The sequence below is a fragment of the Nesoenas mayeri genome (genome assembly GCF_963082525.1).
Source record: "Nesoenas mayeri genome assembly, chromosome: 2".
In the NCBI taxonomy this organism is placed as follows: domain Eukaryota; kingdom Metazoa; phylum Chordata; class Aves; order Columbiformes; family Columbidae; genus Nesoenas; species Nesoenas mayeri.
The window spans coordinates 140,282,382-140,309,053 of NC_137543.1; the positions used below are offsets into that span (position 1 = coordinate 140,282,382).

Genomic DNA, 26,672 nt, shown 5'->3' on the forward strand with positions numbered 1-26,672 from the left:
GAAACTGACCAACTGTGTATAACATTCCATTCACGTGAATACTTCATATAAAAGTCGGAGATCACGAGGAACTCGTCCCTTTTCCCTTCCCTTTTTCCTTCTGCTTATGGCCGACATTAGGAGAGGACCTTGCTAGTCGTCCCTGTGAACTGAGGCCTAGTGACAGACTGAATCCAGCTCCGGTTGGCTGCAGAGTCCAGTCCAGGACTTTGGTTGCCGGCTCTGCAGTTGCTGAGACTTTCAAGATTGGTTTTGTGTATTTTGTATTATTTTCTCTATTCTTATTAGTAGCATTAGTAAAACATTGTTAATTTTTCCAACTCTCTTCTCTCTGTCCTTCTTTCCCTCCCTGTCCTGAGTGGGAAGGGGAGAGAGAGAGGGGCAAAAAGGGGGAAGTGGGGGGGGGAGAGGGGGTTAACAATACATCTGCCGGGGTTTTATTGTCACCCCACAATCTAAACCCTCAACAATATGCTAGTATTTACTGTTTTACACAAAATTAATCAAAATAAACCACATCTCTATGAGAAGGTTTTATTAAAAATACGTATCTTGTGTTGCACATAAAAAGAACCACTGTAATTAAACACAACTTAAGAAGCTGGACAGGAATTGCTTGAAAAAAATACAGATTCCTGTAACCCCAAGCACCCAACCTTTAACTGCACGAGCCACAAATTAAAATCTCCCTGTGCTGAAGACCCAGAGCACCGTCCCGCACACAGCAAAGTGCCGAGGCAGGAGCAGCTGGTCAGAGGCAGACATGGCAACTGCTTCACAGCGGCTGCACCTCAGCAGATACATGTAGGACACATGTATCTTCTTCCCAAATGCAGAGGGGCCTGTCCCCCTGCCCAGCCCTGCCGCTGGGCACGATGGTGACCTTAGCAAGAGAAACGTGCTGGAGTGGCACTCAGCCCAAGTGTCACAGGTTGGCCACCTCTTCTGTAAAGGAGGAGAAATAACAATGCAGCACTTCCAGTTAATTTCACTTAGGATCCAGCAGAAACTCACATTAACAGCACTGCTGAAAGAAAGCCAGCTGTGCTTTGGTGATGCAATATGACACAGTCTCTTTGATAAAGATGACCTTAACTGAAACCTACACTGGCATCCACTAACTTTTGGATCCCCATTTTTCGTAACTCAGATCCATTTCAGACTTTTTTGAAAAGACACAATTTTAAAAGCAACAAGTTATCAGATTAGAAGGCAGCAAATACTGATTGAAAGTCTAGCGCATAAAAATCAAAGTCAGAATACAAAAGAGCTGTTGGAGACATCTGTTATTTAAAGCATACAGAACAAAACACTGGCTGCATTTACTCTCTGTAGAAAACATCAGTTTGCCAGGCTGCCTTTCTTGCTCTCGAGATGTTGAAGAATCAGCTCCTTTTAAAGTAATTGAGAGATGTATTCATCACCCCTTCAAAATTATCAAAATGCTTTGTAAACACAGGCTCAAAAAGCATACCAGACACTGACTGTAAACTAACATATACTGGCCAACTCATAACTTAAGCAAGGCACAAAGAAGAAAAGACACTGGGAGTGATAAGGAAGCAAGCTGACGTGAAATTACAAACCAGCGGTCCCTTTGCTTTGACCTGACAAAGCATTTGAGGACACGGGCAGTTGAAACAGCAACTGGGTCTAAGGTTGGACAACCAGAGTAACTGTAAAGCAACATTCAATTTTTAAGGAAAAAAAAAAGCAGGCTTCATGTTCCAATCCCATACAAGTCATTATTTGATTAAAACAAAAGAGATACTTCATTTGACATCATACCTTGTAAACCGAAAAGGGTATTAAATTCATGTAACTTTGGAGACTCATCTCCTTAAGTATTCTTTATCATCTACAGCGTTCATTCCTTAGACTGCCATTTAATCAAGCACTCCGCCTGAAAGGCCTGTCATTTTACTGACTATGCTGGGAATTTATGACAGAGATCAGCTTCGTCAGTTCACTCAAGTCCTACCAGTAAAGACAAAATGATGCCTCTTACACTCTGTGTGATAACAGTAAATTAACAGAACAAGATTTGCCCAGCACAGCATTTGTTCTATTTCTAATGCATGGAGAAGGAAACAAACTGATTTTCAGGATGTCAGATGAATTTGCAGGACTGGAATTAAAGAACTCTATTTGATTTTTTTTTCAGCAAAGCAATTTTGTTCTGGGATTAATGAAATACAAAGCTCCAGAATGCCACCAATCAACATTAACTTCCCTTACTGGAATGACATCCTAAACATAAGATCTCAATTTGCCAAAAATCTGAGCAAATCAAATACTTGCCTTAATTATAACACTGTTCAACTCCCTGTCATTAAACTTCCAAGTAATTTCAATGCCCACATTTAAAAGCTTTGATCCCCAGGGCTGAGCTGCTCTGCATTTTAGAAGGAAAAAAAATGTTTCAAAGACATCCCAGGTTGGGAATTTGTAATCCCTCCTCATCCTTGTAAAGCAACAAGCTGAAGCTCACAAATTATTCAAAACTTTACCTTACAGGAAATAGGAATGGAAAACTTTTTTCCAGTTGTGGGGTGGCACCAAAAGAAATAACTGGATTTTAAAAAGGCTCAACTTAAAAGGTGTTGAAGAACAAGGCTGAAAAGTTTAAGTCTTAATCAGTAATTAATAAGGTACAGCATGAAAAGTCCAACAACCATAAAGATCAACCCTGAAAAATACACAAGCTCACTGTTACTTGTATATACATTAAAAAAAAAAAATCTAGATTTAAAAAATCTCTCCCCAGGGTTATAATCCCCTTCCTAGAGACATGTTGTTTTAGCTTGTGTACAGCGTTCCAGAAGAATCTTTCATAGCCTTCAGAATTCATGGTTTTCTTAATCCATTTTGCAGTGAGTCACATTTCTCTCCAGAATTGAATAACACTTTTAAAGCCTACTTTAAAATCCATCTTTAAGATGGCCTTCAAATACAATATTCAAGCTTCTAAAAAGAATTTTAAAATACAAGTGGGTTTTGTTCTAATGAATAAAAAAGATGTAGTGAATTTGCTAACATTAAAAAAGGCTAGAAACAAAATCCACTAAAAAGTTTCTAGCCTCTAGTAATTCACGAAGTGCTACTACAGTACAGAAGAACATTATTAGTTAAATCAGCTTTATCTCTTCTGATAGCTGCTTTGAAAATAAAAGGTAATTTGCGACTAATTCTATTACACAAGTTCATAAGCGGGTAGCTTTTTGTGTGTGCAGTGGAAAACAAAGACCAGTGCTACAGAACTGAATTAGCGTGCCAAATACCCTTTTCAGACATCACATCTTAAAATGTGTGTCTAGATGAACAAGAAACTCAGTGAACCTCCTGTGCCCAGTTCCACTGTCTGTATTTGTGGAACACGTGGGTGCAAAGGTCAACCTGTGTAGCTCCTACAACAGGATCAGAATCTAATAGCAGCTTATCAAATAGCAACCCGCTTTGATCTCACTAAGCAGAGGATGAACGGATACGATTGTTAGTGCACTGTCCCAGCATTAGCAGCAAGTTTGTCTGTAGTGAGCTCAGAGTTACAAAAGAAGTTGGTCAGGAAGTAACACATGAGAACAGCAATGGACTTGCTGAACGCAGGTCTCCGTTGCTTTGCACCTTTGGAAAATTCACCTTACAAAGGATTATGCTCAGTGCAAGGCAGCAGAGAAAAATCAAGCCTGCAATTTTCACAGTTTGAATAAGCAAAACAACTTGGCTTCCAAGACTGTGTCTTAAGATGCATGTGTCACAACAGGAATGTCGATTTCTATGCCAGAGTGGCGAGAGCGTGCAGAATATGGCTGAGAGGCATAGCTGTGCATGCTGGGGACATGGGAATAGAGGGGCTGCCAAAAAGGAGAAGGGAGGCTTTTACATGCGCAGTACCACAGAAACAGGAGAACTGAAGTGAAAAACAGACCGCCAGCGCTGGCAATGGCGATAAATACAGAGATGTCAAAGCTAAAGACAGGCTCGTATTTTCTGTTAAGATAATTGTTATAAAAAATGACCCAGATGGATGGAGTGAGACAAATGGCACAAGCAAGCAGGAACAAGAGACCCGCCACGAGATGGCAGCCGGCACTGTTTACAAGGCATTTGGCCAATTTGACGTTTGGCACGGTGGATACAAAGGCTGTGTTACACATGCCAATCAGGCAGAGAAACAGAGCTGAGGCAGCGGTGAACATACTCAGTGGAAGGGCAAACTGAAGCACACGCAAATCCAGTTGATCGACAGCAGTGTACCACTGTGGGTCATATATCACACAGTCTCTGCTCCCATCAAAGCGAGCACACTTAATCCAGAGTCCAGTGTAAACAGTTACATTCCTCTCATTCTTGTTGTACGTGTACAGTCTCATTTGCCTCCAGTTGGGGAGCAGAACTGCTGCAAGGAGTCCAGCTATGGAGGCTGTTCCGCTGAGGAAGGCCAGTACTGTTGCTGCATGTACATCCCGGCAGCCCATTCTTGCCCACGGAAGTTGTTTCCTGCAACTAAGAAGAAAAATTCAGAATTTAAAAATCAGTAGGTGCAAGTATACAGACACAGGACTGACTCCACTTGACTTGTGCCGCATTAATAAACTTGTGTGGTAGCTGGTAGGCAGTAACTCTGGCACCTTTTGTGACTTACATACTTATGTGGATGTTAACACTTCCAAGTTCATGCTTTAATGAAATCTCAGATTATGTCACAGATTGTTATGATCACTCAGCTGACTGACTGCTAAATTCACTGTGTTCAAGGTCAAAAAGGAACATTTTAACATGTGACCCTACACAGCCTTTCACCTTGTGCCGCTGCATGGACTTTAACAGAGTCTGGGTGGAGAAGGTGAATCACCAAGTGCACTGGATGTAAGAAGTTCACCTACCCCTCAACTGGCAGCTCCTTCTCTTTAGCCCATACATAACATAATAGGAGAGCACGTGTTCAGTCCTACCACGCTACTGCGTGAGTACAAGGGAGTTGCCTAAAACCACCATCACTGGGCTGGACAAGGAACACATATCCAGGCAGTTATACACACCTTCTATAGGCCAAATTGTTGGTGAGAGCTGCAACCTAGCAGAGAAGGCTCTGTCAGGTGATTTACCAGTATTTTTTTCAAAAACAATTAACAGTTCTTCCACACTACTTCTGCCTTTCAAATACAGCACATGAACAATTCCAGAAAGCAAATGGCTTTTCAGCTTTCATAGTTTCCTCTTCAGATGAGATATTTTCTTTTCTTCTACATTATCAAGATACTTTAAAGAGGCCTAATACATAATAGTCACTGAGCATCCACATCCACTTGAAGCAGGACACTAAAAATTATAGTACCTAAACATGAGCAAAAACTTTGACAATTCTCAGGGCCATTAAGTCATAAACTCCTACTTAAATTTTCTCCAAATAATTATTCTGCATTGTGCTGATTTATCTAAAGTCGCAAAACCACTCCTTAGGTACCAGAAGTTCTACCTAAAGCATATACAAATAACTGAATCTCGGAAAGGTCACAGACGTGGTTGCAACCAACGAGAAACATCAGATCTGATCCATTATTATCTTTCTACATCTGCAAACATCAAATGCCAAGGGAATTTTTCAGATAAGGAATTTCCATGTATACTGGAAGCAGACTACAAGCATTATCAAGCCACACAGCTAGTCACTATTTTATTGATTTATAGACAAATAAAGCCAAATTTGTTTTGTAAGAAAGCATTTTTATTTACTTTTTATGCCATCTACCCCTGAAGGGCTGCAATTGTATGTGGGTAGCATTTAACCGCTCATCATACTCTTTTAAAGAAGCATTGCTGAAAAGAAATAATAACAACCATACTTCTGCTAAAAATGCACCTTATTCATCAAAAAGATGGCATTGTATTTTTGCTAAGAATAGCTGAGCGTGGGCAAGCTGCTGTTCTCATGGCAGTAACCTTTTCAGATAGTGGGTCATTAACAAGATACCTCCAGGTAGGGGGGACCTAAGACTTATTTCCATCATAATTGATCTAATATTATGCTTAACCTCATCTTCAGTAAGGTCAACGCAACCAACTTTCAAGGAAACAGAACTATGACAAATGAGCTTGAGGGGTAAATCTAATATAGCATCAAATTTTGTTCTCCTTAAGCTTGATAGTTCTGCTCTTCCATGAAGGGCTTGTCTTTGCCTGGATAAAACTTGCATGCAGGCAGGGCAGACTGAGAGAGCAGCTGCAATAAGCACAAGCGTGACTGTTTTCAGAAACCATTGTTTCTGCAAATTCATTTGCAATAGTAGATGATGAAAATTTGGGCAGAGTTAACACATGGTGGGCAAAAAGTTACATGAGGTTCACCCATATTTTCCAATACAAGAGGACAGAAGAACAAAAATGGGGTATTTTCTTCTACATTATCAAAATATAATTACGGCAAGTACTACACAGGCACGATTCAGGGCAGCATGCGAAAATTTGTATTTTTCTGTTACCTCTTCTGTACCAGTTACATGGACAGAAGACTTTAGTCTCTAGTTGATCCCACAATTGTCAGGTGTGTTCAGGCCACCCTGCATACCTTGATTTTGCTGGCCATTCCTGGGAAGACGCACCAAGGGTAGGGGTTTTTTTTATTACTGTTGATTTTTTTAGGTTGCTTAGTTGGTTTGGAGTTGTTTTGGGGTTTTTTTGGTTGTTGTTGTTATTTGGTTTTTGGAGATGTTTTGTGTTGGTTTTCCTCCCCATTTTTTAAATTTAAAAAAAAAGAAAAAAACAAAAACCAAATGTGTCCTCAGTGCTTCTCTTAGGGTAGCAAGGGAAGGACATTGAAAATAGCTCATTTTCCCATTAGAGGGTACCAAGGAAAATGGAATTGGTAGGTAAATTATCCATGATCCCCCCTATCAGGTGAAAGTCCATCTTGCAAATACTGCTGACCTTATAGCCATAATTATAGCTTCAGTTACAAACCCCTGATGAAGACAGTAACAAAACAGATGTTGCTTAATTAAGAAGGATTCAGTGTACTCACCAGTGGTGTGTTCAAATCAAGAGAAACTTTGGCAACTTTTAGAAGCAGGAAAAGGGTGTTACTGGATCTAGGAAACAGAACAAGGTGAGAGTCAACATCACATTTGTTTCATGCAATTTCAGCAACAGCGTTTACATTGTGATTCAGAAATGAGGAATCTCAGACATGTTTCCATCAAGCAAACTCCATCACCTTTCTACAATTTTCTCTTATTTAAAAAAGCAAAACTCAAACTACTCTTCTTCTTCTCCCAGAGCATGTTCTCTGTCTACTCATCTGTCTTCACGCAACATGTAAGAAGGGTGCAAAAAACTCCCTTTCTTATGGGTGTTCCAAGATACAGAGATGTTCACATCCTCAATTTTATGTTTCTAGCAAAAAAATCCATATAAAGTAATATAAAATTATTATTTCAGATGTTAGGTTTCAGGCTGCACTTGAATAGCAGGGAGGAAGGAAGGGGTGCAATAATTTTTTTAATGTCAGAGAACAAAACACTGACTCTGAACTGTTTACAAACTTATGGTTCTCTATTCCTTCCCGGCTTCTACACAAAGGTTTGAAGGAAAAGGGAGAAAGGCAGGAAGTACTGCTGATGCCTTTTCAATGGCTGTCCAGCTTCTCCAGAGGAAGAGAAAGGATCCTCTCATGGATTCTCCTTATACTCACATTTGGGATCCACACCACAGAGTCCAAGAGCAGCTCTGCAGGTCATACTAGGAAAATCACTTTTTTACTGGACAATGTCAGGCCTACAAGCATGTCATCATGTGACTTTAAGAGCTACAATCTAAAGGTGAGTTTGCTGTACTAACATGTATGAGGACACAGAGTTTATTCAAAATGACCTGCATCAAAACCTGCATCATAACATCCATATCTGTATAGTCTTCTGGGATGCAACATCAATGAAATTCTTTTAATCAAACCACCTAGGCAAAGAGAATGACCTTACAGAACACACTCAAACACAATCAGAACACAATCCAAATTTTTCATTAAATGAGAAAGTGCATTTCAAAGTCTGTAGTCCTCCAACATGAATGCAATTGCATATAAACCACAGAAATGCAGACACAGTCAAATGAAGCATCCTGCTTCTACAGCTATGTTAATCAACCAAAGCTGCTCTGAGTAAATGAAGCAGTTTGGGCAAACCAACAATGTGTGATTGTAGAGGTCAGCACCAACACATTCAGTTGCATTTGGAGGAGAAATATAAACTTAGAAGAAGAGGAGTTTGGATCTAAAAAAAAAAAAGTATTACTGCACAGTTCAGAGCAGCTGCTTTTATTCACTAACACTTCTGAGCAATTTTCAAGCTTTCTGTGCATTTACCAGCAACTGAAGCCAAGATAATCATACAGATTTCCCTCTGCAGGTTCACACCCCTAAACACCAGCCAGAGCTCAGTAACAACCATAATTAAGTAGAAAATTACTATTGGCAAACAAACCTGTCAGAAAGGGAGCTGTGTCCAGCCCAAGCGTCACTCCCATTAAATAATGAAAACCTGTGACCACCAGGTGTTGTAGTAAACAGATGCAGGGCAGGTATGAAATATTTGACAATATCCAACTCAGAAAAGACTCATTTTCTGCAGATATTGAGGTTTTTTTTTTCTTCCTTCAGCTGTTTAGTCCATCTGACTTTATTTTGCTGTCTCTAGTGATGTTGAATAACTAGGGACCTCAGCCACTTCTGAACTAGCTGTCCAAGGGAAGAAAGCACACTTTGGCCAGCATAGGTGAAACTTTCTCTTGTCTTAGATTCTAGACTTAAGCTTCTTACACCCCAAGCATTTTACAGCTGTAATACTCAGTGCTCTTATATCTGATCCACAAAAGTTACCAGTCCGAATACTACTATATAATACCATAATAATATCTATTCAGGGACAGATTTTACCACAGCTCCTATTTTAAAGATCCACATTACTGTAATAAGAGATCATTGCTGAAGCTGGTAAATCATGAACTGCCTATAAACTAAAAAAACGAAGCAAATTTTAAAAAGGTATTTACTAGAGAAACAGCTCAGCGATGAGCAAAGCCAGCTCTGTTCCCTTGCATGGCCTTGAGAAGATCATAGCCTGAGAAGCACCTCTGTTCTCCAGAGCCCTGCAGGAGGGAGGCCACAACAAACACAACTTATCAACAAACGCATCCTCAAACTATCCACAGCAGTATTACCAGTTTAAAAAAGTATTACAAGTTGTGGAGAACTGACCACCAGCAAGAGGAGTAACTGATACAGAATCAGTGCCACCAAGTCAATTTTTTTGTTAGAAAAAAAATCAACCACACAGCTTCAATTTTACAAAACTCCTATTAAAATCTGATTACAGACATAAAGGATTAGAATTAACATTCCTAGTAAATACATTAGGAGCTTCGAGAAAAACTTGCAGCACGGGTAATTCTATTTTACCAACCGATCTGGAAAAAAACCGACGTCGTAGGGCCGAGGCCGAAGTGGAGAACACAAAAAACCACACACACACAAACACACACATCCCCCCGCCCCCGAGGTGCCCGGCAGCTGCCGAGCGGTCCCCGCCACCCGATACCCACCGGTGGGGAGCGAACTCCCAGCCCATGCGCACCAGACCGGCCGCGCTGCGGAGCCAGACCTGCCCGGGAGAACCGGGAAGGGCCGCAGAAACCACCCTCCACTCCCCGGCCAAACGGCGGCGGGCGCCCCCGCGCACAGCCCCCTCGGCGGCAGAGTGCCGGGCCCGCAGCCCCTCAGCAGCGCCAGGCGGCCGCGGGGCAGCTCCCGCCGGAGCCGCATCCGCTCCCACACCAACCGCCCGCTCTCACCGCTCCCTGTCCCGTCAGAGCGCGGGGGCGCACCCACCAGGCCCCATGGCCGCCGCCTGCTCCTCTGGGCCCCGGGAGGCGCGGGGGGTTGTGGGACCGCAGCCCCGCGCCGCCGCACTGCCCGCAGCCACACCCCGCCCGCACTACAGCTCCCAGCATGGCCCGCAAGGCGGAGCTCCGTGGTGGCTGCCGGGGCGGCCTGCAGGCCGGCTGTGACTGTCGGTACGGCCCGCAGGCCGGCTGTGACTGTCGGTGCGGCCCGCGATCCGCACGCAGACCCGCGGCTGGAAGAAACGGTGCTTTATAAGACGTTCCTCAAATACACCAGTACGGTTAGAGGCGCCGGCACCGTTACTCTCACCGGCACTTCACAGAATCACAGAATGTAAGTGATTGGAAGGGACCTCGAAAGATCATCTAGTCCAATCCCCCTGCTGCAGCAGGAACACCCAGATGAGGTTACACAGTAATGTGTGGAGGTGGGTTTTCAATGTCTCTAGAAAAGACTCCACAACCTCCCTGGGCAGCCTGTTCCAGTGCTCTGTCACCCTCACTGACAAGAAGTTTGTTCTCAAATTTAAGTGGAACCTCCTATGTTCCAGTTTGTACCCATTGCCCCTTGTCCTACCATTGGTTGTCACCAAGAAGAGTCTGGCTCCATCCTTTACATATTTATAAACATTAATGAGGTCACCCCTCAGTCTCCTCCAATCTAAAGAGCCCCAGCTCCCTCAGCCTTTCCTCATGCGGGAGATGTTCCACTCCCTTCATCATCTTCCTTGCCCTGTGCTGGACTCTCTCCAGCAGTTCCCTGTCCTGCTGGAACTGAGGGGCCCAAAACTGGACACAATATTGCAGGTTTGGTCTCACCAGGGCAGAGTAGAGGGGAGGGAGAACCTCTCTTGACCTACTGACCACCCCGCTTCTAATACACCCCAGGATGCCATTGGCCTTCCTGGCCACAAGGGCACAGCGCTGGCTCATGGTCATCCTGCTGTCCCCCAGGACTCCCAGGTCTCTTTCCCCTACACCACTCTCTAACAGGTCATTCCCCAACTTATACTGGAACCTGGGGTTGTTCCTGCCCAGATGCAAGACTCTGCACTTGCCCTTGTTATATTTCATTAAATTTTTCCCCACCCAACTCTCCAGCCTGTCCAGATCTCGCTGGATGGCAGCACAGCCTTCTGACATGTCAGCCACTCCTCCCAGCTTGGTGTCATCAGCAAACTTGCTGACAGTGCACTCTATTCCCTCATCCAAGTCACTGATGAATATATTGAACTGGGGTTTGGTCTTACCAAAGCCATTTATTGGGAGAGCATCGGGTATCAGCCTGGGGGTGGTAGGTATCAAGTGCCTGGTTTTGCCTTTTTTTTTTTTTTCCTCTTCCTTCCCTCACCTATTAAGCTTGAACCCACAAGTTACCTTGCATTTTCTCATTGTATTCTCCCCAGTCCTGGGGCATAAGCAGCTGTATGGGCACTTTGCTGCCAGCCTGGGTCAACTCCAACAGAAGTGCAAAGGGATCTAGTCCTGCAAGCTACAGCTCTCGATTGGCTCCATGTTGCACTTAATTGTTATCCATTCAGCACTGAAGCTCATAGAACACTTGATACACAACTGAAATAAAGCCAAGCTGGCTCCTGCTTCAAACATCTTCCTCCGCATTTATATATGAGATTAAGACTGGTGTTCAAGAAGTGCAGCAAAAAAATGAGTTTTTTTGACTATGAAATAAATGGCATATCAAAAATTGCCGACAGCCCATATTTAGCTTTCACAAAACCATGTTAGTCCCAAACACAATAAAAATACAGAAAAAAATCAGAATGAGAACCGATACTAAGGATAAAAGAACTGGATTATGAGAAATCATACCTTTATTCCCAGTGACTGCTTTAAGAAAATTTAGAAAAGCAGGGCTGGACAAGTATACTTACAAAACAAAACCAGACCAAGTTGAGAAGCCTCTGTTGTATTCAGTCTTATTTTGATTTGCAAAATAGTTTAGAAGTAGAAAACACCCTGTACAATAAAGGACTTATATTTCAATTTAAAAAAAAAGAAGTGTGCCTACTTGCAATACAAAAACTGGAACACTAACTATTCCGAAAAATGTATAGCTCTGTTGAAAAGCAGTCATGATTTTCTTCACCAAAAAGTAACGTATACCCAGAACTCTGTAAGAGGGGTATCCCAAATTAAGTTTGGGAATTGGGAATCAGGATTTATATGACCAAGGGTAATACAGTAAACACCAGGAGGTATGAAAAAAACACCCCAACATTACACATCAGCCTTGCTTTTTTGTGCTCCTACAAGTCACTTCCTTGTGGCCATTTATTTGTGTTTTCCTTTAAATCTTTAAAAATAACTGAATCCTCACAATCTGATACCTGTCAAAGTAGCAAAACTGGTTCACCTTAGAAGCACTAGATCCTGGAAAACTGCTCCATCAGAAATTTCCCTTGCTGTTTCCAATGCCTGTGGAAGAAGATGCAGAGTGGTTGAACTTGCTCCTTTGCTACCTGTGCAGGTTATATTCTTTCCACTCTTCTCATCTGGCAGAAAAATACTCCAGGGATGACCAGCTGTTAAGCTGTGCTTTGAGCTGCACATACTTTGGTCTTTACTTTGTTGAGTCAGTAGCCAACATAAATCAAAAAACCCGCTCTTTTCTCCACTTTGCTACCCAAGTGCCAAAAGAAACTGAGACAACGGAGGGAGCAGAGAACTGGGCAATGTTGGTGAAGAAAAATTGAATGGAAGGTCTGCATAGCAACAGGTTCATGTGCATGCTAAAAATTTTGAAATGTGTTGGATCCAACCAAGAACACTATCTTTTGTTAATCCGTTGTTCTTCTGAAGTCTGTAAAAGCAGTAGTTTCTTTTTCCGATATTCTTCATTCTCCTGCTCTGCTTCCTCATCTATGGATTTTCTTATACATGCTTTTAGTTTCTCAATTCCTTCTCCAGTATACGTAGATATAGGAATTATATCTTTGAATTCAAGTGTATTTGCATGACTCATTTCTTCCTGTAGTAAGTGTAGGAAGTCTGAAAATCATACTGATAGAGTTAGTACAATCCCCAAATACTGTATCAGTACAAAGCCCACAGAATCCCATTAAATTTAGAAAGCAGACTTTAATAAATTACAGTAATAAACATAACTGCAATTAATATAGAAGTACTATTTGCTTAATTAATTTTAAAAAGAATAGCTAAATTCTCAGAAGACAAGCACTAACATAGCAGCTATACCATATTTACACACTGATGAGAAGATTCTATACCCTTCCTTTAAGATGATTACAGAGAAATCCCAAGTTGTAGGATATGAGAGATGGACATTTTAACCCTTCATGGTTCTTATACACTCCAGGAAATAGAAAGACATTCACCCTAATATAATAGAAAAATTGAAGTAAACCTACATGGGCTTATCCAGAATTTTCATGTGTTTTGGCCAAAGTCACATGATAAATTGCATATACATCAGTGTCTGTAAGGGTACCTTCAGTGGAGGTTACTGTTATCCCAGATACCTAGACTGGAAACATACTCTCCCATATTACAGTTTGGAAGGATCTCCTAGCATATCTCTATTTTACTAAAATATTTACCTAACAATAAAGCCAGCAGTACAAATGCATATAGACAAAGCTCCAAATGCATCAAGTGCTTTTTAAATATATGTTTATATAACAAATTTAATACCTCACTTCAGTTTCATCCAACTCCTTTACAAGGCAGAGTTACCATGATGAAATCTTATTACTACTTTTGTCAGAGGTAATTGTTGAAAGTTAATTTACCTTGAGGATTCTGTAGCTGTTTCATAAGTTCATTCAAGTTATCCTTTGCACAGGGTAAATCCATTTTATTAATGGCAAGAACTGCTGGTTTTGTTAGAAGCTCCTCTTTGTATAGCTCCAATTCCTTAAATGACAAGTATATTTGTCTTAGTAAGTATACATAGTTTAACAAGCGCTACTTCAATTTTACATCTCCTCTCTTGTTTCTTTAATTGCCTAAAGTCTTTCATGCCTACGCAGCTGTGAGACTGACTCAGGTGCTCAAGGCTAATGTATGAAAGCAGCCTAACACAAGAAAATACTGTTAAGCGATTCAGTGATTTTTTTGCTCAAACACACATATTTCAGGTAAACTGGCTGGCCAATTCTGAAACTGCCTCCTTCAAAAAGAATGACAGATTTGGTTTTGTTTTTCTGATATCCACAAACACAACATCAATTTCAGAAAAAGCTCAGATCTATGAAACATGTAAGAAAATTCTTTGGACAGTTTTCCGATTCTTAAGCATTTTAATGGTTAATATCAAGAAATAAAAACACAACCATGAATAAGCTAAAAATAAATAGCAATAGCTGAAATTCAGAAGATACATTGTCTTAAGTCATATACCTAGAGAGAAAACAGCTGCTAAACTTGAAATTACATAAGATCTATTATGTTAATCAGAAGCAATGGTAAGAGATGGAAACACTGAATATCTGCAAAACTGAGGTCTGATGTCTCACGTCCATTATTCCATGCAGTAAGGGCATGAAGGCAGGCATTTAACTATACCCATGTATTTCTACTTCCTAAAATACTACCAGATTGGGGAATTCAAAATGATGTGGCTTTTCACATTTACTTGGCTCCAAGACACATCCTGTATGCTGCTGAGATTAATGAAGGAGCAGTTAGGCCCAATATACAATAGAGGAGATTCATCTGGACACTTAAAAATAATGATTTCATCATTTTAGGGAATCCTAAGCTTGTTAACTGGCCTTATATTATAAAACCAGAAGACACACTAATATTTGGGAGTTCTTGATCAAAACTCAGCCTCTTTCTTGGCTCCACACATAACTACAACTGTCAATTAGGAAGATGAGAATTTACCTTTGTTAGAAGCAATATAGTTTCAAAGGCTGTTCTGAACCGAGTTTTAGTAGACAGCTGAAACCCAGAAATATCAACCTGAAAAAGTTACACAAGAACAAGCTTTGTGGTATTAAATTATGTTACAGTATCAAGGTACTCTCCATCAACTACTTTGCAGTACAATGCCCACATACATGCTCTCATTCCTAGGCAAATAACAGAAGGCAACTACTAATATACACTAAAATGACACCGTAGACATTGCAAAGACAAACTGTTTGATTCTGATACGGTGTTTCTCAAAGGTCTGATTTTTAAACCTCTCTTTTAAGGGCATCTTACAGAAAAAAGGGAGAGGGAGGAGAGGAAAAAGAAAATCACCTCATGCTTTCGGAACACTTGACTGCTCTAAATTAATTGGCAAGATTTAATGATAAATTCTATTTAAGGATTTATCATCAGTTGTTTGAGTGTTCCATTCTAAAATACTATTACAGCTACATTTATCATAAAACATGCAAATTACAAATTATTTCCTAAATTCCAACTACACTGCAATTAAGATGCATTTGATTTACTGCACCGCCTTTGACTTCAGTAAGCTGTAAATTTTATTTAACTTACAACTAAGAGAAGCTGTTTGGTTCTTTCTACATGTTTGAGAAATTTGTGGCCCATCCCTTTGTTTGCATGTGCACCTTCAATCAGTCCTGGGAGATCAGCTACTGAAATCTAGGAAAATAAACATTTCAAACAAACTTATTTCCAACAAGCAAAAATGGTGATTTTAAACTATCGACACATTATCATTTAATATATATTAAAAAAAGGACCCAGACAGACGAATGTCAGGAATATCTGTTTTGAGACACTCCTTTTACAACTATGTGTATACCCTGGAATTGCATGGGGGATCAGTTCTCCAGCGGTATGCATTTGCTGTTTCAACACATTCAGAATCTATCAGCAGAAGAAGATTTAAACAAAATGCTACTTTTACACAGACATTGTGCTGCCCATGTTCCCCTGTCGATTTATTTATGGATGTCTGCAAAGTAGAAAATAGAGGGCAATAATACCTCTGCAGAGATCTTGCAAAATTTGCCTATTACCTCAGAATAAAACAGACTCTGAAAGGCAAGAAGATTAGGCCATCACATTTATACAGAATTCAAACTGTCACTGGAAAAGAAAATGAAGTCTGTTCCTTGTGGCTACAGAGGATCATTATTCCAAATGCAAACCCACTTAATATTGTTCCCCTGAGCGTGAGAAGCTCTAAGAATTTGTCTTCTGCTCTTCAACTGAAATGAGATTTTGATTAATACTTCAGCTTCGAACCAGAGCCCAGCAAAGACTGCTACAGTGGACAAGAATCGTGTCATTTTTCTCTGCTGGTTAAGAGAGTTGTACACTGTAGTAAAGGAGAACTGAGACAGACCAAAAAAGAGCAGAATACTAAAACCCCCAAGTATCTACTCAGTAACTCACAGAAAGCTAAGACAGATAGTGAAGCAAAGAAGAGCAAAAGTAGGGTCTTCAAATCTATCAAATAGCCATTTAGACAGCAACCAGATTCAATTAAACAATGCCCAAAGCCAGCACATGCTAAAATTTCCAGCGCGCTACCTATTGCAGAAGCAGGCTTTCTGCTATGAGTTACACTCCCACTCACATGTCACACTAATTTTTAACCATTAGCATCTCCTAAACATTTGAAGCCTTGCTTCAGAATTTTCCTTCTACAGAGACATGAGATACAGCTGGATAAACCACAGACTTGTAACTAGAAACAGGGACAGAATAACTGGAGCGTTAGAAAAGAAACATCCACATCCTGGTGTGATGTGTTAGGGTGCTGTAGTACCAGCATCATCACCTTTTTCCTCAACATCAGCTCTCTTTCAAAATATATATTTTTATGTAGCTCATGAACAAACTCATACTCTCTCAAAATGGCACTTGGTTCAGATATTCTGGTAGAAAATGTAAGTGCTTCTGCTGGTTTGCATGATCTGGTACTAAGACCTGAACCCAGACCCATACTCAGATCCTCTGCTTTTGTACCTTTTCCAAGTAGTAATGACAGACAGCACCATGTAACTTGCATGTACTTTTCTTCTTTAGAATGTACTAATACAAATAAGCAAATTACTAACTGTTTCCTTAAAATGTCAACATTCTGCAGGTTAAGAGATTTAATGAGCCATTTCCCCTTTGGTGATACAGGACAGTCACCTCAATTACTGCTCTTAATTGCTTACATTGTTTTGTTTTCAGCAGCTGCAATACTGAGAGCTGAAGTACTACTTCTTACTCACAACTCTTCCCTGTGATTAGAATCACTAGTTCCCTTGATTTTAGAAAATACATAGTTCCTACAAAGCACCCAACACTAATATAAAAACCATGAACTGCGAGAAACAGACAAAAATAAGAGTCATATGACACGAAACAGACTGAACAAAAGGAAGCCAGGAGTACACATAGTTCTCCTGCTGGAGAAAGATACACCAGGAAGAGCAGGAAAGGTCTTGATCCATGGTTGGTAGCTTCTCTTTTTTTTTTTTGGCTATAGACAATCCTGTTACTTACAGCTCAGCTTTCTGGGATGTTACCATAAACTAGCAGATAAAATGATTATACAAAAAATTTCCCTTAGATGTGTGCATCCCTACAGGGAACCTGACAAACTACACTTATTTCCTTTAATACAGTTTTGTTAAAGGTTGTTAAATTAAGGTTTCAGGCAGCAGCTACCAAATCCCCCTACAATTATTGCTTTTGAAAGTGAAAAGAAGATTTTCTGTCTGTTCATACCTGAAAGACGCTTTTCTGGTTAACTCATCTGAAAATCTTTTATGCATTTGCCTTTTATCTTGGAAGTGATGAGTCCAGTACTGCATGTATCATACACTTTACAAACAAAATAAAAGCACATCAAAGAAGATCCAAGCTTGAAGAATCAAAATGCTTGCTCAGGGTCCAAAATCTATTAGGAAGACTCTCATTTACTGTTGGTTTCCCCCCCAGTGGATATTGTAGAAAGGATTCCAGGCACCACACAATTACCTGACAACTTAGTCTGAAGAAGCTAGGTGGAATCAGATTCACAAAAATTAAGGTGGTAGGGCAGTATCTCCACCAGACCTCCAGAGCTACAGCCTACCACAAAGGGAACTGGACCCAGGTACCCCACCTCTCAGGTAGGGCACTATCCTTGCTGTTCAAGCAATCCCTATCACTTCATACTATATTACTTTTCATTAAAAACAAACAAACATAAAATGCAAGAACCAAACTATGAAAGGAAGTTTGAGCAGCCAACCTGGAAAGCCAGAACGGTAAGTTATGATAACTGGGTTATATTCACTGAATTCCCTGTCATTCACTACTGCAGATCTGGAGTTATTGGACAAATTTGCCCCTGTATAAAATCCATTCTGAAAACTACTCATTCCAGACCTCTCTGTATAGCCAACTTGCAGAAAATTTGCCTCTTCGACATAAAAATAATAGATTAAAAAAGATCTTTGTTTCAGAGACTAAAGTCCTAAACTTAACAGGAGTATACTAGGACTCAGCAATCTCAATTCCACACAGGAGCTCACACCTCTAAGATTATAAAGTAGGATTAGAACCAGAGAACAAAGACAATGGAAAATGAGAAGCCATTTATTCAAGTTACTTGAAATGAGCTCAATGTCATATTACTGCATTTGGCTATAATGCTCTCTTATTACTTTATAAAAATAGTTCTGTCTCCACAACTTTAACTAAGGCCATGTAACTGCATTTGATATACATACATTATAGATACACATATGAAAAAACATACAAATTTCCTTTTTCTTTCTGATATTATGTTAAGCAATATAACTAACCATGATATACAACTTCAAAAAACAACCAGAATGAACTTTCATACCAACCTGCTTGTAATCTGCATACATGATCTTTCCTAGCTCAGGCTGTATCGTTGTAACTACAACACAGAAAAAAACAAGGAGGGGAAGAAAACAAAACTATTTTTAATGTTTTAAAATATGTTAATGTTACCAAACATTCAAATGTTGCAGGACTTTCCACTTCATATTTAAATTAAACAAATGTTCAGTAGCAGAAAATAATAAGGCAAATGCAATGTTAAGAATTACTGGAAAATGAATAAAGAAAAACACAAGAGAGAACAAAATTAGAACACTCAAAACCCAATAGTTCACCAAATCTTGGTACTGTGTGCAGTTCTGTTCCCATCATCCCCAAAAAGGAATAGAGGAGACTGAGAAGTGTCAGACACAAAAAGCATTATCCAGACTACGGAAAAAGACTGTAGAGAATCAAGAGCGGTGCAAGGTCAGCAGGAATTACCACTACTTGTACTCTTGCATTTTAATTAAAGCATGATCAGATGGCTAATGCTAATTTACTGAAAGAAAACTAATAAGAATGGCATTTTTCAGTGGACAGGTTCAAAACTATAATCTTTCTTTGTTGCAAGAACAGGTGGTAGCCATTTCCAAAGCATAATGCTATTCATGCAAAGAAACCTGATGGTGCATATTCAGTGGACTGAGGATATTGCACACATGCAGAGTCTCAGATGGGCTCAAATGGGCTGAGACTAAATTAAATGCTAAACAGACCCTGCAGGTTGAAGCACTATGAGGGTGTACACGTGAAAAACTGAGGTGGTTAAAGGAACATTTAAACAGCAAGTTCTCTCTTTGAAGTACTTCTTATAATTAAAATATGTGCAACGTATTTAGCAGGTAACATGTTTATCTCCTGCTCTTCATTATAAACCTGTAAACCAAGTCAAAGAAAAGACTTCTTGCTCTCATGAAATACTACTGTTCTAAAAATAAGAGTATGAACTTACATGCATAATTTGCAATCTCGGGTTTGGCATGAGAAATCTTGCTTAACAAGGATGATTTTCCTGCATTTGGAAACCTAGAAGGAAAGTTGGATTTTATATGAATAAACACAAATGATTCCTGTATATTTTATTACCAAATTGCCCTTTATTGCCTTAGTCAAACTCAGCGGTACCATCTAATTTCTGCAGACCCATTTACTCAGACTTTAAAATTAAAAAACAAAACAACAGCTGTGGATGGGTTTTGATAGATTAAGACCTGTTGCTGAATTAGTCAGGCTCAAAGGTATCTCAAGGCCACTTCGAGAACAGAGTCTGCTGTGAGAAAGAGGGGCGTTCCACAATCACCGGGCTCCTGGCGTGGCGTGAATCATCAGACGTATCATCAGTGAGACTCCAGAGCACGGACAGCCCACGATACTCATTTAACGAATCCATGCTTGGAGCGTGGACGCGTGATTAGAATATAGTTACGTATATAAGGAGACTTGTTTCTGTAATAAATGGCTTAGCGTGATTCACATTGAATCGACTTGTTTTGCTTAGTCCTTATCTCGCTCTACATACAGCAACAAAAAAACCCCAACAAACACAAACAAACGAGCAAAAACAAACAAAAAAAACCCCTCAGAGTCATTATGATTAATCAAACTTGAATAATTTTTCTAAATCCAACAATGCTTCCCAAGGATGCATGGAAGAGAGGTATGTAAATACACTTGTAATAGATTTAAGGGAAATCTTTCAAAGTCACTTGGACAGAAACAGAGCATAAGCATCCAGGTCTACTTGAATTCAGTCTTCACATGCTACAGTTGATTTTGTAAATTACATTTACATTCTAAACACCTGTCATGCAAATACATCTACCAGTGGGATTTACAGTCTTTTGGTATACAAATCATGGTTAATGAAACATTCTACTATTTCAGTGCAAATTATATCTATGCTATAGTTTACTTGATATAGCAAAGCATATGTAAACACTCTATGTACAGTAATATATACTTGAGGGGAAGAATGGAAGAGACTTTGTGTATATAGACACACATGCACAGTTTGTGTATGTTCTTAAGGTTGAAGTTGCATGATGGATCCTGAAATTAGGACTAGTCTGCTTTGTTACTAAGTAAACCAAAAAGAATACCAGTGAAGCCCTAGGAGCTGGTCTGTGCAGACTTGACTGTTGTAAACTTTTCCCCTCCCAGGGGATAGCTATAACTGCACACTGCAACAAAAAGTTCCTTAAAGGATTTGGTAGTTTTTACAAAAAGCTTCTTCACAGAATATATCTACCCATTGAAAGGAAACCTAATTTAAAACCAAAACTATAAACCATGCTTATTTTAAAGATTAATCTGAGCTGTAAAAGAAATAATAGCCTTGATCCACGTTGAAGCTAATGCTGACATCAGAGGAGAGGCTATAGTCCTTATTTATAGCACCTGCTCCATATGGAAGACCACACCAGTCTAGCATTCCAGTCAAATTCACAGACACAACGTTTCAGTGCAACAATGATCAAAGAAAACTGTGCCTACTGATAACAAAAAGTCGGTAAAAAGACTCCTTAACACTGTTTTGAAAATGTTAAAAAGCAGGCACTTTCATTGCAGTGCGCTGGATGCTCAGAAGATAGTTCCTCTAATCAAGCGTATACATGACTGGCACTTCTTGGTATTTATTACACATACCAATTTCATATTCATTTGTTTCTACTGCTTAGTTCATGCATTAAACATAAGCTATTTACATAATCACATCCTTTGCCAGCAGTCCATCTTTGGTATTCGAGGGTCTTCATTGGGGGTCTCTAGTGGCCCCCAGTGGTCTCTGCAGCCTGGTGCCCTCCCAGTGTCAGCTTCTTGACCTCATTTCTTGAGCATGTGTGTTGTCATTTTGTGCTATTACACAGCGAAAGTCACATAGCTCTTTCTTCATTTAGTGGAACATTCTGCTTTCCCAGCTTGCAAACCAAGGACATCCCGCTTTGCCTCATGTCCAGTCTCTATAGAGCTATTGTTTCTCTATTAGGTTTCTGTTACATTAGGTCTAGTCTTGTCACATTAGGCCTAGGGGTTTCTAAAAGACTTTCATTCCTCTTACCACTATGGGCAACTGAACATTGGTTCCAAGATACAAAGGCAGGTGTTACACAGAAAACCATATACTCCTATACATGCAGAATCACGACCTGCTAGTAGGGACAACTAGTAAGAACACGAGCTAATGAAAAACAAGACTAGTATTACATTGAGGGCCTTTATAAGGGGATTGTATACAGGTCTTGCTTGAAAAATAAAGAGACATAATGACTCTTGTTAAAAACAGGAAAACCATTGAAGGCAGTTTTAATGCACTCTGATGTTGAAATGTGCCTTGAAGACATTCCAGAAGGTTACTCTGGTCAGCTCCTCACATGAATATTTTGTTTCCACTGAGGTACAATATGCTTTGAAGTTTAAACTGCAACCTACACTACACATTACAACCTGTACCCAAACATGATGTGCCTTTCTCAAGTCTGTATGTTTTTTACCTGATCTAATAGCCAACCACTTGCAAATCTACTGAAGTAAAAATAACAAACACAAAGAGATCAAAGTACAACCACAAACTATCAGAGGCTGATTCAGACTCTTAACAAGAAAATAATATGCTCCTCTAATTAATAATGATTTTTTAAAAATTCATTTTAAAGGGAAAGCCTCAGCCAAAATGCAGGATTAAAGCAACAACAGTGTCATAAAACTCCTGTATTTTCACACCGTCTAAAACAAGAACAATATTCCTATCATGTAATTAATGAAGACTACTTGAAAATTACATAACTTTAGATAAATCTGATACTAACAGAACTATTTTTAACAAGCAAAACAGAAAACAATGCTATCTTCAAGTTTCCATTCTTTATGATATATAATAATCATACTGTTTCCACCTCAAACCCCTTGTGATTTTACGTTTCCTATGTTTTTTATTTATAAGGACCACAGGGCAGAAGGAGAGAGGTAGTAGATGCTAAGCAGACCAAGACTTTTACAACTGTAGTTTGTTGAAAGCTTTCTCCAAATAAAGACATATTTATCTGCATTGTCATAAAGCAGCAACATTGAAAAGCACCACAGCAAAAGAAATGCAAGTCCTGCTGTTCCAGTTTGTAATTTATTACTTGCTTGCAACGTTCCAAGCTGTTTATTTGGAAGAGTGGGCTAAGTAGCCTTTGAAACTCTCTTTACGACTACTACTGAAAGGGTCTCCTTGTGCCAGCACCATAAAGCCAAAAATGAAATATGGATAGTGTCCTTGGCTCTGTTATGCACCTTCTGCTTACTTCATAAATATTAGCTAATAGTATTTTGATAATCGCTACAATTGCTAAATTCAATTATATGAATAATTATATACTACCCTCATTCATGAAACCCTTCACCCACAAAAGCATAAGCAATACTTTCAAAACTTTAAAATAATTTTAATAGGTTTAAACTCTACCTGATCTGCAAACTGCAAGTAATATAAGTGGAAATGCAAATGTACAGTATTGCTCATCCTCCAAACTCTCAAATTTCTTTGAAATCTCATTTGATAATGACTACTTTGTTTCCTAATGTCAGTTCTCAAACTACAGTACTTACCCAACTAAGCCAACATCTGCTATAAGTTTCAAATCGAGACGAACAATTCGGCTCTGACCTTTGCAAGGCAAGAAGTTTGTGGCCAAAGAGCCTCCAAGACCTCCACGAGCTGCTAAGAATCTCTCTCCTGCTGCATTAAGCTCTCCTGAAAATAAATTCACTAGTAAAAAAAAGCACAATCCCCTGCAGTAGTTCAGTTGTGAGTTTCCACTTAAATCCATCTTCCATTAAAAGATAATTTTCCGTATGCTTTCTTGGAAGACCTGTGCACTCAGGGCCATGGTATTTTTATTTCTTTGGAAACAAATGAGAGAAAAAACACCCCAGTATTCCCCTTTGTCATATAGTCACTTCAAGAAAACTGCTAAGTACAGGCAGCCAAAGTATGGCCAAGATGGTAGATCTGAAGCATCCAATACTTTAACTAAAGAATGCAGGGAAAAAACTGCATTGATAGAGATATGGCTATAGCAAACTCTCCAGATGTCACATTCTTTTTTTCATGAAGATACAGGTTATAGTAGGTTATAGGGTCAGAATGTCAGAATAATTTAAAAAAATAAAAATGCAACATTTGAGTACATAGTTTAAGGACACCTTTAGACGCTGACATGCCTACATCATAAAAAGTTCTTACCATATATCCATTTTTGTTAAACATTCAAATTGGAATAATTTGTGAATTTAGTGTGAACTCTGAACAGTATAAAAAGAAAAAACTCTGAGAAACTGCAAAGGAACCATTGAGAGCTGTTCCAAGGGCACTGTATTGAAGATCTTCCTGGTTACTACCAAGTACCACTCTTTAAAAAAAGAGTGAAAAATGGATAAGTATTTTAGATAACCCGAAATGCCGACACTCAGCAAGGACCTCTGCCTTTTAAGCAATGTCATAATTCAGTGGAGTTACAGGGACACTTACCTGAATTTATGGACACATAATTATGTACAGTCACTAACGATTCCGTAGAGGATCACTATGGCTTCCAGCCTTCAACAGTAGTTTCTGCTGCATATAGTGATACAAACTACTACTAGCTTCTGGAAGGGGTCCTTGCTTTTCCAAAAATGTCTACAGTGAATTTTTTGTCAACTCTTCATTCAAACAAAGGAAAACACACATATTTTGCAACACATGTAACCTTCAAATATCCTAGTGTTAGAAGCGTGCTAGATGGTATCAATAAATATGACAGTATCTACTAGATACATTAAAAAAAAATGGGAAGCTCTTACCAATTTGCTTGCCATCATCACCAAGAACTGAAATTCCCCAAGGCACATGAACTTCACAATCTTTTCCTTTTTCACCTTTTAGTGCTCTAACACTGGGAGAAATTAAGCCAGGCTTAGTAATTTAAGCTGATGTTTTGCTTCTGGAAGAGGTATGTAAGAACTTTCATCAAACAGACAGTTACCTGCTGTTGGCTCCTGTTCCAGCGATGAATCGCTTCTGGGGATACCTGTCCCTTATGCTCTTCAAGGTAGCTCTTTCTTGGGCGACGAACCAGACATCACCACCTCTGCCTCCTTCCCCACCTAGCCGAGGATAACCCATTCCACCAGTTCCTCCTCTCACATAGAGCCGTAAGTTGTCTATAAAGTTGCCATACTAACAAAACAAGTAGTTTCATATCAGTATTACATTCTGTTTATATTTTTGTTTGTTGTTACAAACAACGTGGCTAAAACTGCTCAGATAGAGCTTTTCTCTGATGGCAACAATGAACGTTCAGAAAGGTCATGTAACCCTCTGAGATGGTTTTTTTAACAAATATTCGACGTTTGCCCCCCGGCAGTGCTACCTCAGGCCCGCCCGGCCCGCAGAGCCCCAGGCAGTGGGACGGGCCGCGGCTCTGCCCCTGCGCCCACGGACACGCGTGCGGTGCCTCACAGCGCCCTGCTGGGCACCGGGGGGCTCCTGCCTCCGACTGCAGGCGGAGAAACGTGCGGCGCTTGGCGGGCCGCGGGGCAGCCCGGGGGAAGGGAGAGACACCCGCCAGCCCGCCCCAGAGAGGCCGCGGGAGCGGGACGGCGGCTCCGCCAGCCCTTCTCGCCGCCGCAGCCCCACCGCTCCTCGGGCTCGGGAGCACCGACCTTCCGCAGCGCCGCCGCGCCGCACCGCACCATGCTGGGAGCCGGGATCCGCGGCCCGCGCCCGACCTGCGGCGGCCTGACAGGAGGGGCGGGAGCAGCGGCCTGGAGGCGCGAGGGGGCGGGCCCGGGGCCCAGGAGCGGTGTGGGGAGGACAGGGCAAGAGGGCGGGCGGTGTCAGCGCCCAGGCCCCAGGGGTCTGGCTGCCAGCCGGGGGAGCGCGGAGGCGAAGCGAACAACCGCCCCAGCTCCCGTCCTGCCCGCGGCCGCCATGGCAGCCGCGCCGGGCGAGGTGGGACCGTGTTCCACGCAACCGCGCATGTGCGGCCCTTCTCGCGCGCGCCGGGCTGAGGTGGCCGCTCACCGGGCCCCGCTGCAGTCTGGTGGAGCTGGTGGTCCCGGGCCGCCGGCCCGGCAAGGGGCACACCTGGCCAGCTGCTCGTCGCTACAGCCTTTCCGTCCCTAAGCGTCCCAAGCCGAGAGGCGCTGGGACAGGTCAGGGACGCCTGAGGGGAGAGCAGGGGCCCGGCTGCCGGAGAGTTCGGGCGAGATCTGCGGTGTCCGGCAGCCTGTGCTCCCCGGAGCTGCGTGCCGGGCGGACACGGCTGCTGCTGCTGCCCTGCACGAGTTGGGCCCTCCAGAGCCTGTTGGTCACGTTGCTGATGTGCTGTCCCTCGAGAAATCGGGACCTCACTTGTCCACGGGGCGAATTTTCAGGATAAGGATGAGCCTGTTGAAAGTACACGGCGCTAATAATGCTTACAGGGCTTTGCTTTTCTTAAATGGTTACAGATGAGAAATTAGTTTGTAAATCATGACATCAGCAAGGTCAGAGGGGTAAAATTGGCGAAAAAAAGCCCCCAAGTAAGTTCTTCCACAAGTCTTTATTTAGTAGCTATTTTCGGGCAGTATGAACATATTTTCAGTGGCGTGGGATTTGTGGGTTTTTGTGTGTGTGGTTTTTGTCTGTTTGAAGCACAAATTCTAATGAAAAAGTAAATATTATTCTATTCCTTCTTACATCCTTTACACAAGGTCATGCATTCTCAGTTGGGGTTGTTAGCTACCTGAGGAGAATCATTCCCATTTCCAGTAATTTAATACTAAAAATACATTCAGCAATGGACTTTTTTATTTGTTACATAATAATCTAGAAAACAGTGTTGTGCCATATATGTGCTAAATAGCCCAACAGAACATTCAAGCAGTATCCAGGATGTATCGCAACATGTGAGTGTTGTCCAGTGCCATTTTAATTATGTAAATTTGTTTTTGTTACTTGTTTGTTTCATTTCTCAGTTGCGTAATGACCT

At 40.9% G+C, this 26,672-nt stretch overlaps 2 protein-coding genes across 9 annotated transcripts; both read right to left on the reverse strand.

The window, feature by feature from the left end:
- Positions 1 to 424: 424 nt before the first annotated feature.
- Positions 425 to 9,955, reverse strand: CLDN12 (claudin 12). Of its 8 annotated transcripts, XM_080340070.1 has the most exons (4): positions 9,595 to 9,606; positions 9,046 to 9,141; positions 7,022 to 7,088; positions 425 to 4,506 (listed from the first exon to the last, which is right to left on the reverse strand). In XM_080340070.1, exon 4 carries the CDS (start codon positions 4,476 to 4,478, stop codon positions 3,741 to 3,743), a length of 738 nt encoding a protein of 245 aa, XP_080196196.1. In that variant the 5' UTR covers positions 4,479 to 4,506; positions 7,022 to 7,088; positions 9,046 to 9,141; positions 9,595 to 9,606; the 3' UTR covers positions 425 to 3,740. The 8 variants fall into 8 exon arrangements, with proteins under 8 accessions (XP_080196196.1, XP_080196194.1, XP_080196193.1 ...); XM_080340068.1 differs by lacking the exons at positions 9,046 to 9,141; positions 9,595 to 9,606 and adding an exon at positions 9,881 to 9,955; XM_080340067.1 differs by lacking the exons at positions 9,046 to 9,141; positions 9,595 to 9,606 and adding an exon at positions 9,844 to 9,910.
- Positions 9,956 to 11,928: 1,973 nt separating this feature from the next.
- On the reverse strand, positions 11,929 to 25,546 carry GTPBP10 (GTP binding protein 10). The gene is made up of 10 exons (XM_080338973.1): positions 25,363 to 25,546; positions 24,684 to 24,877; positions 24,502 to 24,593; positions 23,266 to 23,410; positions 19,628 to 19,701; positions 18,678 to 18,730; positions 15,370 to 15,477; positions 14,764 to 14,841; positions 13,665 to 13,788; positions 11,929 to 12,903 (listed from the first exon to the last, which is right to left on the reverse strand). Exons 1-10 carry the CDS (start codon positions 25,393 to 25,395, stop codon positions 12,683 to 12,685), a joined length of 1,122 nt encoding a protein of 373 aa, XP_080195099.1. The 5' UTR covers positions 25,396 to 25,546; the 3' UTR covers positions 11,929 to 12,682.
- Between the last annotated feature and the right edge of the window lie 1,126 nt (positions 25,547 to 26,672).

What these genes read in the sequence shown, in the direction of transcription:
- CLDN12 (XM_080340068.1), bottom strand. Translation starts at nt 4,478, where the DNA reads ATGGGCTGCCGGGATGTACATGCAGCAACAGTACTGGCCTTCCTCAGC.
- GTPBP10 (XM_080338973.1), bottom strand. Translation starts at nt 25,395, where the DNA reads ATGGTGCGGTGCGGCGCGGCGGCGCTGCGGAAG. An exon ending in GCGCGGCGGCGCTGCGGAAG is followed by an intron (nt 24,878 to 25,362) that starts GTCGGTGCTCCC and finishes TTGTTTTGTTAG; the next exon opens with TATGGCAACTTTATAGACAA. An exon ending in CGAGATTGCAAATTATGCAT is followed by an intron (nt 18,731 to 19,627) that starts GTAAGTTCATAC and finishes TCTGTGTTGTAG; the next exon opens with TTACAACGATACAGCCTGAG.